Source organism: Denticeps clupeoides, chromosome 10, assembly GCF_900700375.1.
Source record: "Denticeps clupeoides chromosome 10, fDenClu1.1, whole genome shotgun sequence".
In the NCBI taxonomy this organism is placed as follows: domain Eukaryota; kingdom Metazoa; phylum Chordata; class Actinopteri; order Clupeiformes; family Denticipitidae; genus Denticeps; species Denticeps clupeoides.
Genome location: NC_041716.1, coordinates 20,616,622 through 20,631,411, shown reverse-complemented (window position 1 = coordinate 20,631,411; position 14,790 = coordinate 20,616,622). Strand labels below are relative to the sequence as shown.

The 14,790-nt window shown below is 46.5% G+C and overlaps 1 protein-coding gene across 7 annotated transcripts in view; it reads left to right on the top strand.

Moving 5' to 3' along the window:
• Positions 1 to 12,190, top strand: part of casz1 (castor zinc finger 1) — a 57,103-nt gene extending 44,913 nt beyond the window's left edge. For 3 of the 7 annotated variants that reach the window (XM_028994523.1, XM_028994521.1, XM_028994524.1), the window contains 11 exons: positions 1,307 to 1,439; positions 1,851 to 1,914; positions 2,603 to 2,766; positions 2,933 to 3,055; positions 3,161 to 3,478; positions 3,560 to 3,758; positions 4,128 to 4,299; positions 6,511 to 6,659; positions 7,060 to 7,291; positions 7,855 to 8,229; positions 8,734 to 9,968. In XM_028994523.1, coding sequence (XP_028850356.1) covers positions 1,307 to 1,439; positions 1,851 to 1,914; positions 2,603 to 2,766; positions 2,933 to 3,055; positions 3,161 to 3,478; positions 3,560 to 3,758; positions 4,128 to 4,299; positions 6,511 to 6,659; positions 7,060 to 7,291; positions 7,855 to 8,229; positions 8,734 to 9,968 — 3,164 coding nt within the window. Of the gene's footprint in view, positions 1 to 1,306; positions 1,440 to 1,850; positions 1,915 to 2,602; positions 2,767 to 2,932; positions 3,056 to 3,160; positions 3,479 to 3,559; positions 3,759 to 4,127; positions 4,300 to 6,510; positions 6,660 to 7,059; positions 7,292 to 7,854; positions 8,230 to 8,733 lie in introns of all 7 variants that reach the window. The other 4 variants (XM_028994526.1, XM_028994525.1, XM_028994522.1 and 1 more) reach the window with 3 other exon arrangements.
• The last annotated feature ends 2,600 nt before the right edge of the window (positions 12,191 to 14,790 follow it).

Here is a 14,790-nt window from a genome sequence, read left to right as displayed (position 1 = left end):
ACCAGTGTATCTGGGTGTGTGTGGGTTTCTTTTCTTTTTTAATAAATGCACCATCTGAAGGGTTGACTAATTGGAGCCATGGTACAAATGATCTTTCACAAGCACAGCAACTTAGCCGAAGTAATTACACGCTGCACTCTTATTCCTGGATCATTTCCAGAAAAGGAAGGGCTTTCAGCTCAAACTGCTTCATTTTCTCACATTTATTTATTTTGCTTGGCAGCGGAAAGATCATCTCGGGGCCAGTGGCGGAGATTATTAGCCCAGATAAATGTTTTAATGAGTGTTCGCTGGCGGGGCTGCTACCTGTGCCTCCCGTCGCGCCATTAGAGGTGAGTCGCGGGGCACAACTCGATCCCGGCCGTGACATCCCTCAGCCATGGGGATCGAATGACACAGTTACCCTGGTTATTACAGCAGGTGTCTCTGGGTCTCCCCCCAGGGCACCGGTGTTTGTGTTGGGGGACAGCGGGTCATTCATCAGATGGATGCGGTCGTCCCCCAACAGAAGAACCAGGACGGTCCGATAAAATAAGCCTAGAATGTGCAGCCAGACAGGGTCAAGGTCAGGGAGAGAGAGAGACAGACCCCTGCCACTTCTCTACAACTCCCGCCCTCCTTCCCTGAACAACACACGCTACTCCAGCGTCGGAGAGGTTGTGGCAGGGCGGAGCCTCTTTTTTCATAAAACACCACCCGCCATCCACCCAAAGCCTTCTCTGTCTAGCCTGAGGACAAATTAATATTTCAACCACTGGGGGATTGTGTGAATGCAGTAAAGTGCATTCCTGTGAGTGCTTTCGACTCTTCTTTTTATCTGTCCTCACCCCTCACCATGTCGGCTGGATACATATTCAACACACAAATAAAATTCAATTCAGTGGAAGGGTCACGCTATTTGAACCGATCTGATTGGCTGTCACCTCCAATCTGACCAACATAGCAGATGTTCCTTTTGGGCATGCTCAGTGCACACCGGGCTGGCCGGCCGTTGTCAGGCCAACAAGGACGAGTGGCAGTGGGAGATGGACTGGGCAGAGAGATGGGGGGGGCTGCCACTTTTCCTCAGCATTAGCATCTTCTTTAATGAACACTTAAGCGGCAGGCCTGCAAATGAGTTGTGACAAGGGCTGTAGAAAAAGGAGGCTTTCCACCCATTCCTCCACCGCTCCATCACTCCAGACATAATTCCACCATCATTATCACTCCCAGGATTCCGGTGGCCCGGACACAGGTCAGATTGGATCTCGTCATGGGCTAATAATGCTGACCAACAATATCTCTCCCTCCCTCCCTCCCTACTCAGGGAATGGCCAGTCGGCTTCCGCCAGCCGCTTCAATCTAGTACAAGTGAAGCTGGAGCCGAGCGACAGCATCACCGCCGCCTCCCACAACTCGGTGCAGGAGCACAGCCTGGACTTGAGCAAGAAGGAGCACAGGTAGGACACGCCCCCATGACACTGGCCCCACCCTCTGCAGCTCCTTGTGATTTACTCAGGAAATAATGCTGTATTGTGTTAATTAGTGTGAGTGCTCTTGTTAAAGCACCCTGCACAAGGTGGCTGTGCGCTGTGGTCAAGGTGGAGTGCATTAGCAGTAGGAATCTGAGCCTCAATGTCAAAGAAGCCAAAAAAAAAACACTGGTTATTATTACGGTTTCTTTTAATTATGAAAAATCACACTGTCCCTAACACTGTCTTTTTACATTCAAGTCCCCATGTCCAACTTTGACCATGGTGTTAGATCTGATATTAGACCTGATCTGCATATTCACACAAGCGGTGATGAATAATAATATTTACTCTTCTCATCCACATTGGACGAAACATTGTTCATTTTCCTTGTTCCAGTAATGAATCAAACGGACACCAGGCACCAGTGAATACATCTCTTTTATCCTCACTTATGAATAAGGTAAGATCCATCCATCAAACGCTTTTTCATCCCCAAGACAAATTAGCACGACGTGTCGGGGGCTGTTTGTTTTTTTAATCTTTCCCCACTAATACGATGAGTTTGTATCATTTAAATTTTCAAGTCATTTTTCACTTGACTGTAATTTCAGCCCACCGCTCACAAATTAATATAATGAAGCAGGAACTGGGTGCCACGCCAGATATATAGAGATGTTTGTTTTTTGATGAGCTGTTTTGAACTCAGCAGGCATTTTTCCCCTCCCTCTCTCTGCTTTCACCTTTTTCCTCTGGCTTCGCTCGCTCTTTATTTATGGACTTTGTAAATTATTTGATTAAAAAGTCAGGCTGGGGGGAAGGGGAACCAATGTCTGTCAACCTCATTTTTTACCAAGAGTAAACGTTACCGGACACATATTTAAATGTTGTGTGTTTAGGAGCAGATTAAAATGGACATTGTTTTTTATCATACGTCTTTTCTGACTTATACAAATGCAGCGGGTGGGGTTCCATTACGTTCATGATTTAAAGACGCCCCAGAACTCATTTTTCCTTGAGCAGCTCGCTTTACTGTGGGGGTTTTTTTTCTCACCTTCATCTTGTTAGTAGCAGACACTCGTTTGTAAGACAGTGTAGACCATTTTCACAGAGCTTTGTTTCAGCTGACCTTTAACCTTACATTCTGTCAGATGACCCAGTCCAACTCCGGCTTCTTCAGCGTCCTCAACCTCAAGACAGAGCTGGAGAACAACCAGGGACCTGACGCCTCTGAGACGGTCCAGTACCTGAACCGAGTGACGGGCAGGTCTCTGGGCGACAAGTCAGCAGATCTGTGGAAGGCCTACCTGCGCAGGTAACAACACGAGTCCTTTCAATTCTGGTTAAATAGTATTACATGAATTACCTTGTTTTATTAGTTTGCATTAAATGCTGTAGTTCCAGTTCTTTTGCTTTAAAATTTGAAGACGTCATAGAGATATGGTGGTGGGTTAACAATGACTGGATTGTCCCTCTTACAGGTTTGACATTGAGGATTTCTGCGAGGCACAGTGTGACTTCCTGCAGAAGGTGCACTTCCACTGTCTGGTGGAGGACTGTGGAGCTCTCTTCAGTACCATGGATGGAGCAATCAAACATGCAAAGTGGGTGTGGCATTATTTCAAATTTAAACCTGTTTAGGACAATTTCACATATAGAGCATCCACCATCAGTTGAAAATGAATTATGAACCTTGTCTGTTTATTCAGTTTCCATTTCAGAGCCAACCTGAAAGTGAAGTCGGAACCGTCTTTCAGTGAGAACAAAGACTCTGCTGAGGGACCTCCTGGTCAACTGGCTACTTCCATCTCTTTGGCCAGTACACCCCCAATGGATGTTCCCAATTTGGTCTCCTCGGTGGGCTACAGCACCCCATCCTCCCTCCTGGCCTGGAAGCAGCTTACTGGCTCCATCCCTCAGCTGCCCGCCTCCCTCCCCAGCCTCCCAGCAACATCCCCACTGGCCACCACCTTGCTGGAGAACGCAAAGCCGCAGGTCAAGCCTGGATTCCTGCAGTTCCAGGACAAGTATGAAGCCATTTTTGTTATATACAAATGTTCCATACCCCATGTCTATTTTTATCCATTCACCATTCGTCTGTTCTCCAGTGACCCTTGTCTGGCAACAGACTGCAAGTACTCCAACAAGTTCCACTTCCACTGTCTGTTTGGAAACTGCAAGTATGTGTGCAAGACATCCGGAAAAGCAGAATCCCACTGCCTGGACCACATCAACCCCAACAACAACCTGGTGAACGTGCGAGACCAGTTCTCCTACTACTCTTTGCAGTGCCTGTGCCCAAACCAGGTGGGAATGACAATTGGAATAACAATTTTGGAATCTGCATGCTCCTTGCAGGATTCTTATACAGATGCCAGCCCACCCATCTCTTCTTCCTAAGCGGGAGGGAGGCAGATCACAGTGCTGTCAAATTTAGAAATTGTTTGTTAAGGGCATGTGGGCTGTGCTGCTTCATCCAGAAAAGGGTTGACCAATCCAGGCTATACGTTCTAATGGCACATTCTGAAATCCAGCGAAAGATAGCAGTTAGCGTTCTGGTCCCGATCTAACCAGGGTCTGACAACTGGGTTAAATGGTGATTTGTTAAGTAATGAATACAAGGAGAAGGACACCCCTGATGAGGTCGTGATAACGCTGCATGCTGTTCCCTCGCAGCACTGTGAATTCCGCATGAGAGGTCACTACCACTGTCTGCGGCCCGGCTGCTTCTTCGTTACCAACATCACAACCAAGCTGCCCTGGCACATTAAGAAGCACGAGAAAGCTGAGCGGCGTGCGGCAAACGGCTTCAAGTACTTCACCAAGCGGGAGGAGTGCGGCCGGCTGGGTAAAGTTCTGCCTTCATTCACTCAACCTGCCTTTCTACTAGTGTAGTCACGATACTAGATACCCAGGAAAATATTCGATACTTTCATACCAATTTAAAAATAAAAATAATGTTTAAATGCTAGGAATTTTAATAGCATTATTGCTTCAAAGTGACAGGTTCAAACCCCACTTACTACCATCGTGCACTTGAGTGTCTCCAGGGGGGACTGTCCCTGTAACTACTGATAGTAAGGTGCTCTGGAAAGGGCGACAATACAAACAATAACATAAAACAACATGATATTGTACAAAGCTATGGCAAATATTTTACCATTTATATAGTAATATATATTGTCTGTGGTAAAGGTTTCTGATCATTGTGTTTCTGGTCTATTACAAGATTATGGAACACTATTTAAAATAAGGTCAGCATCATCAACCCAAAATTTAAAATCAAGACTTAAAACACACAAGAGAGCTTTCAACTGTATATTGTTTTTCATATATTTGATTATGAGATCTATTGTTCCCTGTACATCACACTTCATTGTTTTAACCGAGCTTCACAAATTAAGTTGGGAGGACTTTAACAGAAACATAACACCATTTATGCTGTTAAACGAACAGTGACTATTACCGACGTTTGCGGCCTAGCAAGTTTTCTTCTCAGCTTTGATTGCTACTGTAATGCCAACATAACAAACAGGCTGTGGGCATGAGGACAGCCAGGTGCTAGACCAGGCAGTGGCACCATTACGCACATAGTTCTGAAAGGTGCTTGTGTACAGCAGCAGTCACTTGGAAACTGACCCCAGATCAGAAGCTCAGGGGCATGGTGATCTGGCACCGTCTCTCAGTTATTACGTGTAGGAGGGGTGCAGGAGATGAGCTGTGAAATCAGGAGTGATGTAACTATAATTCCACGTTGATAGCGGCAATGATGCCTTTCCCACTGACACACACACACACACACACACTTCCCCAAGCCCATGATGCACCACTTCTCCACACTGCATGACAGAAGCAGTTTTGAACCTTTTTTTGCAGCATTTCAACTCATAACACACACAGCATAAGAAGCACACACTTTAGGCCTACCACACAGCAGCTTCTGAAGATTTAGTGCAGCCAGAGAGAAAGTGCTGTGTGCCTTTTATCATACATTAATACTCCTGTATTTATAGTAGGTAATCAAACAGAAGTTGTTTTCTTGGGTATATTTAACCTGTCAGGAATGAGCAATTACACATGTTTGTTAATTACAATGCCTGTCTCACACAGTGTGTTTGTGTTGCTGCTCTTCCCTGGCCTCCATCACAATCACACATCACACCCAGGGAAAACGAAACTTTTTCTCTTTCTGCCTCTGGAGGTGGGGGGAAACTGGAGTGAAGAACCCAACTTGGTTCTAGGCTTTCTGCCGGGCCTTTTCAGACACACACGCTGCCTGTTGCATTGTTAGAGGAAAAAAAAGTGTGTGTGTGTGTGTGTGTGTGTGGGGGGGGGGGGGTGTATTACAAAAGCAAAGCGCTTCAGTCATAAAAAATTGATGGTTCAGCTGGACTTGGAAACTGGTATCCATGGCAGCAAAATCAAACATAAAGGGGGCCGATGTTTTCCCTCGATCTCACAAAAGGGCAGCTGATTTTTTGCCAGTTATTCCTATTTACTCAAGTTTGCACACTGTCAAGTGCACGGCCCATTGTGTACAAAGGCAATTTGATGACAACAAGACTTGCGGTGTGTGCTTGGCTGCCATGGTAACTGACAAGCCAGCACCTGCCCGGCATGTTGCTCCTTCAATTATTTTGTGTGCATTATTCATAATAAAATTACTACCAGCTTACTACCATATTTGATTAGCCTTTACAAAAGCTGTCATTTAATTTGAAAACATATAGCAATTAAAATCAACACGTCTGCACATTCAGAGACAAAACGCACGAGTTGCACAGGAACAGACAACAATAGATGGGTTTTGAAAAATGAATTTAATATAGAAATAATTGTATGTTTACTCTGGTTTGGTGGGGTGCGCGTTATTGCCAAACGGAACGCGAGAATTTATTTATGTAAATTCCAAATTGAATAAAAGATGTCATTGTAATAAAAGAGCACCACAGGTCTAATCTTCAAAAGAGTTGACTTGCTCAGTGTGACACCGGCCTCATCCATATTTCCAGGCATGCTGGTTAATTCTGAATCTGCTCTCTGCGTCTCCAACCCCCAGGCTGTAAGTATAACCAGGTGAACAGCCACTTCCACTGCATCCGTGAGGGCTGCCAGTTCTCCTTCCTGCTCAAGCATCAGATGACCTCACATGCACGCAAGCACATGAGGAGGATGCTGGGGAAGAATTTTGACCGGGTCCCATCCCAGGTAAATACATCAGCTAATTTGTGCTGCAGCCAGATAAGAGGTGGAGAACAATGCATATGGCAGTGTTAGCCGGTGCATACGGTAACACAACGAAACGTGTCCTCTGCTTTTAACCATCACCCTTAGTGAGCAGTGGGCAGCCATGCCAGGGGCCCAGGGAGCAGTGTGAGGGGACGGTACCTTGCTCAGTTACGGGTCTACTTCCTTACCCGCTAGGCCACTGAATGTGATTGATGTTAAAACCCAGAGGATGTGAAACAGCTCGTGTTGAGCTGAGGAGTGACTGACCTCCCATACGATTAGGGCTTAAGCAAGGATATTCTTCTAGAAAATTCTGTATACCATATAAACTATAGTAGACATGTACATTAAGAAGGAAGTGTGTGCTGTTCTCCTACAGCTGATGGCCCATGGCCAGAGATCAGAAGACTTGCAGCATCTGGCCAGCATGGCCGCCGGGGCGGTGGGCAGCCACTCGGCCCTGACCCCGGGATTCTCCAGCATGATGGACGAGGCCGATGACTACATGGACTACATGGGCGGGGGCAGCCCCCTGGGTCTCTCCTCTGAATCGTCCAATCCTGACCGCAGCTGCACCAGCACCCCGGTGGGCAACGAGAGCTCTCCAGCAGGTGAGCGCCACACAGACACGGACTGTCAGAATGGGAGCTCGGACTTCCTGCAGGATTCATACATTCCTCATGGAATGCTGGAGGCTTTTTTTTTTTTTTAAACTTGCACTCATTCGCCCGTAGTTGAGAGTCTCATAAAAGTAACCACTTGTCCATGAAACATCAGAGCCGCCAAATGTTTTCTACGGTAATGGCATTTATCAAATTATGGAGCAGTAAATTTATTATATAGTTCTCTCCACCCCCACTCGTACATTAATGTCATCCCCTTGGCAACTTCAGAAGTGAGACTCGGTGCTCCGGCTGCGTGTGTAAACACGGCCGCCGAGAGACATTTCTCCGGCGGACCTGGCCTCCGACTCCTACTGCACATTTCCACCATTTGTTTCCAGATGTTTCCATTCTCACCATGATGCTTTGGCTGCTTTATTTCATTATTTGATCTTCTCCTTCTCTTTACCCACCCTGTGTGTGTGGTCTGTGTGTGTGTGTGTGTGTGTGTGACTCCTCTTTGTCTGTCTGTCCTTCTGTCTCTCTACCTCCTGGACAACCTGTCTCGGTAGGACCAGGCTGCCAGGCCGGTACGCCTGCTTCCATTGCCCCAGCTGACTCTCCTGTCCCCCAAACTGCACCACCACCTACTCCACCTGCTCCACCTGCTCCTCCTCTACCTCCACCGCCTCCTCCGCCTCCTCCTCCCACTCAACCCGCACTCCCACCTCAGCCCCTCTCCTCTTTCCCTCCGGCTCTGCTCCGGCCACCTCTCCCCTCTCTCCCATACCTGCTGTCTCCATCCTGTTTGTCGTACTCTCTGCTCAGCGCCTCTCTTGGAGCGACACGGAGTGTTGTCATGCCAACCAACACACCGGCTTTCAGCCCCGTCATTGCCACTCCGTCTCCGGTTAAAAATGACGTCCCTATAGTGCAGGATGCTGCAGGTACTCATCCATCCCACCAAACAGCAGAATCAACTTCACACCAGCACTCAGACACAGCAGTAGAAACGTCCCCGAGCTCCGCGGGTGAGGTGACACCCTGGCTTTCATTAAGCAAATGGCCATAGGGGCAGTCAGTAATGGAGGCAGGGTGGTGTTACCGCAGTATATTCAATACCTGCTACCGGGTCCCTGGCCTCCATTAGCTCGTTTTTTTTTAATCACGCGAAAGTTTTACGCCGGGGTCCTGAGTTTCTGTCAGCAGGGACAGCAAGCGTCGTTAGCACTGACCTCCAATTCCCTGGAGAAGAGTGACCTCCACATAAAGCGTGAGCTGAGGGTGTCGGGGTGACTCCCCACCTCTGTTTGTAAACTGCACAGCCATTAAAATATCAAGATCTTAATACAAGGGGTATAAGACACGGGCTGTAGAGCCAGAGGTCGGGTGGGGAAATGGTGATCATTATCTGCTGGGTCACGATGTATCCCCTCTTTCACCACAATCAGGGAACACCATCTCCATCCCCACCCAGAGTGGTGCCAAGAAGCGCTTCTGGATCATCGAGGACATGTCGCCCTTTGGCAAGCGGCGCAAGACGGCGTCCTCTCGCAAGATGCTGGACGAGGGGATGATGCTGGAGGGCTTCCGCCGCTACGACCTGTACGAGGACTGCAAGGACTCCGGCTGCCAGTTCTCGCTCAAGGTCACCCACTACCACTGCACACGCGAGAACTGCGGCTACAAGTTCTGCGGCCGGACGCACATGTACAAGCACGCGCAGCACCACGACCGCGTCGACAACCTGGTGCTGGACGACTTCAAGCGCTTCAAGTCATCGCTCAGCTGCAACTTCCCCGACTGCCAGTTCTCGGGTAACAGCACGCACTTCCACTGCCTGCGCTGCGACTTCCGCTGCACCGACAGCACCAAGGTGACGGCGCACCGCAAGCACCACGGCAAGCAGGACGTGATCAGCGCCGCCGGCTTCTGCCAGTTCAGCTCCAGCGCCGACTGCGAGGTGACCGACTGCAAGTACAAGCTGAAATGCTCCCACTTCCACTGCACCTATCCCGAGTGCAAGCACACCGTGGTGGGCATGTCCCAGATGGACTCCCACAAGCGGAAGCACGAGAAACAAGAGCGCGGCGAGCTGCCCTCCATCTCACCCAACCAGGAGGGCGGCCACCAGGCCAGGGCCGGACTGGCCCCGCCCCCACAGATGACCGTCAGCCTGTCCTCCGTCTCCCCTGGTGGCCACCTGCATAACACCCCCGTCTACCTCCCACCCTCCGGGCCCACGGCCGACTACGAGCACCCTGGCTCCGGCGTCAGCCTGGACGGTTCCCTCAACCTCGGCACCGACACCAACAGCTCCCTGTTCTTCCTCAAGAACGCCATCGGCCTGGGTCTCAACGACTCCCTGGACCTCAGCAAGAAGATGAGCCACCATGAGGTGGCCCGTGCCTTGACCTCCCACTCCACCGGCCTGGGCCTGACCGCGCCTCAGGACGATACCACCGGCACCTCTGGAGAAGCAGAGGACGACTTGTCGCCTGAAGACGAGCCCATGGCGGAGGAAGAGGATGATGAGGATGAGGACGAGGAGCCTGAAGATGACCTGAACACAGACTCGTATGAAGATTCTATGCCAGAACCTGATGGTGTAAAGGACAACAGTGCGAATTTTGATGCTTCCAAGATCCACACTTCCCAAATGGAAAAGGAGGTGGCTGACCCATGAGGACCCCAGACAGAGAATCGATGAACAAACGTCATGAAGCGGCCTCATTCATCCCGATTAGAAACATTACAGACGTCCTGAAAACAACAAGGAATGGAAGGCCCAAAAAGATTTATTACAATGTTTACAAGGTGACCAAGATAATGAATTTAATTATGCATTAAAAATGAACAGAAGAGGCCCTCTTTTACACATGGATGGAAATGGACACATTTTCCTACGCATCAGTCTTTTTTTGTGTGCGTGCATGTTGACTAATTTATTTTGATTGTTACTTTTTTGTGTGTGGAAAAATAAGGAAGCAAACAAATCTCTATATATCTCTATATACAGTAGGTGTGTGTGGACATTGATGAATAAACGTGTGCAGTGGTCACAAGGACTGCAGGACCCTCTGAGCAGGGAAAGGGAAAGACTACTGTACAGAGACAGAAATGAATTCAAGAGAATGTGTTCCAATCACTGATACTGTTCTTATCGTTTTATGATTATTATTTATCATTGAAGAGCAGGGGCCTGCATGGAAGCTTTTGGCCTGTACATCTCCGTTCCTTCATGAGTTTTGCTGGTTCTCCTGTTGTAGTGGTCAGTCCACTGCCCTGTTTACTCTTCTGCAGTCTCTGCCATGCAGACCCCCGAAAACCACGGTCAGGTTTTACACTTTACTAGTCATACCAAAACACGCAAAGCTTTTCTTTCTCGTTCATTTCTGTCTTCTTTTCCACCTGTCGGCATTGCATACTGCTACTGTACTTTTATAGGCGAGGATAGCAGAAGCCTCTTTTTAAAATCATTTGTTACTTCTAACCATTGCATTACTTTTACTTTACTTTTTGCAGTCCTCCAGTTGCACATGTGATGTGGCGGTCGGGCGGAGATTTGTAGAAATGGTGTGTGTGTGTGTAGACTCTCAGCTACTCATCACACCCCAGACTAATGTGTCTGAATGTAGAGAGGAGAGAAGGAATTTGTTTTTCCTAAAAAAATGAAATATTGTGTAGCATGAAAACAAATATACAGACAAGGTAAGTGAGGAGCATGAGGTGACATCATGGACAGTGGTGGGCGGGGGGTGGGGCGATGTTTAGGACGGGCAGCGTCGTTGAAATGTACAGACAGAAGCAACATGTTTATGCCGTTTTTTGTTTTCTCTTTACCATGGCTGTGGTTGAGCTCCAATTATAATGGTTTTATTTAATATTTATGTGACTTTGCAATTAAATACAAATTAGGGTGTTTTTGCACTTTTTAGTTTCATTTGTACTTCATGAAAGAAATATTGCATTTACCTTTTAAGATGTTGTTTGAGTTCACTTTGCTTTTATGCACAAATAATAGATGTTTAGTGTGAGAACAAACTCACGTTGGGTGTTCTATTTAAAACGATTGGAGGGTGCGGGATTGAGTGGTGCGCCACGATGAGGAACACTAAGGAGGGCTGTGACTGAGGACGGATGATGACAGCGCTCTGACCGGCCCAGATTACAACAAAAAAGGTTCTGCCATGCTGAACTCCTATGGTGGCAACAAAATCACTCATTTGTTAAACATGGCTTTGAAAATAATGATTATTATATATGGAATTAAATGTCTAGATGGTTATCTTCAATTATTGTTTCAAGAGGGGGAAAGGTTGTATAGTATTTTCTTCTGTAAAAAAAACTATATGAACAAAATGCTCTTTGATGAAAAACTTCCTTTAAAATAAAATAAAAAGGGGAAATAATAAAACATTAAAAAACTGAAATAACACCGGTATAGTTTGCTTGTGTGTCAACATTTTATTATTATTATTATTATTATTATTACTGAACTTGCAGGTCCCTGGGAAAACAGCAATGAGGCGCCATAGGAAGTTTGCTTGTACTGTACTGATTTTGTTTCAGCGTCACACAAAACCACAGATGTGATTTATTATTGAATGTTTCTTATTAATTTAAAAACCATCTTTTATTCAGCTTTATTTGACTTTGTTTGTGTGTGTTTTAATTTAATTTCTTTTGCTGTAGGCATGCCGTTCCCACAGGCGTTATTTTGCCTCTGTCCCCAAGTGCAAGGCAGAGTGGGTTTTTTTCTTTTCTCTTCATATAAAATGTTGATACGGCTTTTTTTCTGTTGTTCTGGCTGGGAGATCCATTGTGCACTTGAATCCATTTTATGTGTGTAAAATAGCAGGATTTGTAAAAAGTCAGAAAAAATAAAGAACATCTAATTATTCTAAACTGCATGCATGTGCTAACTGCTGTTTGACGGAGCCACCTGGGGACACCACGCGAGTTCCAGGAGAGATTTGACCTCCGTTCACTTTCTCACTACCTGAGGATTCAGGGGTGAAAGGTCGACAGATCTGAATGGAGTGAATGAGAATGAAATGTTATGTCAGTATTGCGCTGTGATGAGAAAAGCCTCTCTGTCTGGAGCCCTGTCTGGGTGTCTGGAGACGGATGGTTATTTTATGTTTTCTGGGCTCCGCCCGCCGCACAATGCCCGGTTCGCCGTCCCTCAGCCTACAGCTGCTGGCGTCTCTTCCTCCTCCTCCTCTTCCTTCTGATGTTTCTTTAAATAAAAATGGGTAAAGGCATCACCATCTGTCTGCCAGCTGGCATCCTGTATATAATCTCAGCCCCCACCTCCCCACCCAAAAAATAAATACATAAATAAACATGAAAATTATATTACACAAAAACCAGACGGAAAGGAGCTCGGCTGCTGCCGAGGCCACCAATCAGTGCGCTCCATTCATTAACCAACAGAAGAAAGTGGATTATGTTTCTTCTTTGAAAATTTTAAATGAAATAAAATTTAAGAAATAATGAAATAACTTTCCTGTGCCATCCTACAGTGTCTGACATGTCAGGGTCACCGAGTGTAAACACACACACACACAAACACACTAATGATCATAAAGGTAAGGTGGGATTTTTGTTTTCACATGAGGATAGGGAATAATCACCCGTGAAGAACTGGGAATGTTTGTGTTCTGTTTCCTCAGTAAGATCCATGTTGAGAAAGGCCTGTCCTGATAAGTGTGTGTGTGTGTTGTTTAAATGACTGTGTGTTTGGAAACAGGCATATCTTGCTGGTTGGAGCAGGCCGGATCCGGACCACTGTGACATGCTACGCTGATGTGCCAGGAACAGGTTTTGTGTGTGTGTGTGTGTGTGTGTGTGTGTGTGTGTGTTGGAGGGGGTGTGCATATTTGTGAGTGGCTGTAGACACATGGCAGCTACATAGCAGATTAGGACACAAACAGATGAAGTTCACAGTGGGGCATGTGGGGGCATCGCTAATTTTATTGTATTTTACTCTCATTTCAAGTTTGGATTCGTTTTGCAATATGGTTTTATTTTTAGTTGCTTTCATTTCCATTACATTTTACATTTTTGGCATTTAGCAGACAACCTCATCCAAAGCAATCAGTAATTACAATGAGTAGTTACAGGGACAGTCCTCCTGGAGACAATGGGGTTTGAACCTGGGACTTTGTGCTGTTAACGTTTGTTGCTGAGTGTCTAACCCACTAAGCTACCACCAGTTTAGCTTCAGTTATTTAACTGCATAAGCCCCCCCAAAATATACAGACACTGAAATAAAAAAAAAATGTAATCCATTCACATGACATAATTTCCCCATTTTTTTGTCAACTATCCGCGGTTCTGCTATAGAACCTGGTGGATGGGAGCCATGGTCTCAGTTTTAAAAAAGGCGTCGCCCAAGAGAGCTGGGGGGCTTTTAGTTGCAGCTGTTGTCTGAATGAAAAATTAACTTGAAGGAGCCCAAAGGAACTGAAGCGAATTGGACTCCCATTCAGCCAATTTTACATTAACAAGGCTTTATTGGAGGCAGAGTCACATTGCCTCCACACACAGGGAGCAGCTCAAGCAGCTCTTCACTGATTCCACATCATCGGCATCATTTCACCCCATTTTCTAACAACGTATAGAGATTCTGTACTCTAAAACTATCATCCACTCCAGAACGCCTCCTGAGCCTCCTGTTCTAGTTGTGCCTCCCCTTTAGAACCCATAAGAGATGAATTTTGAATACATTTGCAGGGGAGAACTGGGGCGGGGTTTATATATGGTCGTATTCTACTCACTTTACGTGCTGAACATGTTTTATTAATGAAGCTGGTGACAATGCTGCTGTTATTTTAAAAAAAGACCGCCATGGAAGTCAGTTATTGGGGGCATGGATAGTTATGGATAGTAAATATTTAAAAACTTGATTGATTGTATAATTAAATATATTGTGGCTGTTAATTGTATATTATAGTGATAAATGTACCTCGCTACGTGCTGAACACAATGCTGTGTTCTGCAGCCCCACCTCCATCACCAGGATGATTTTCTGAATCTTGGGACATGATGGACAACAAATTATGGAATAACAAAGAGCTGCGTGGTGACAAACATCTCTGTAAGAACCAGGGTGTGGTTTCAATCCGGTCTATAACTGTTTATGGGGAGACTTTCTATTTGTTTCATGACTGATCTCCAGCGCCAGACAGGACGTCCAACCGTGAACACGGAGTGCAGGAAAATGTTCATCTGCGCTGGCCACGACCCAGGGAGCCATTACAGCTCAAGCTGCCATCTCTGTAGCAGAGGGGTGGGGGCTGCAGCGCTCCATAAACAGCAGCAAGAAGAGCGAGTAGGGAGCCACAAATGTGGCACTCGGGGCCACCAAGGGCCAGAGCAATTCAGCTTCCATGCCCAGGGGTATAAAGTGCTAAAGCAGGGCACATTACTCTGGTACCAGGCTTAAATTGGCATCATTGCACCACAGACTGGTGGGAATGGTGCTGACTTTGGGAGGAGCT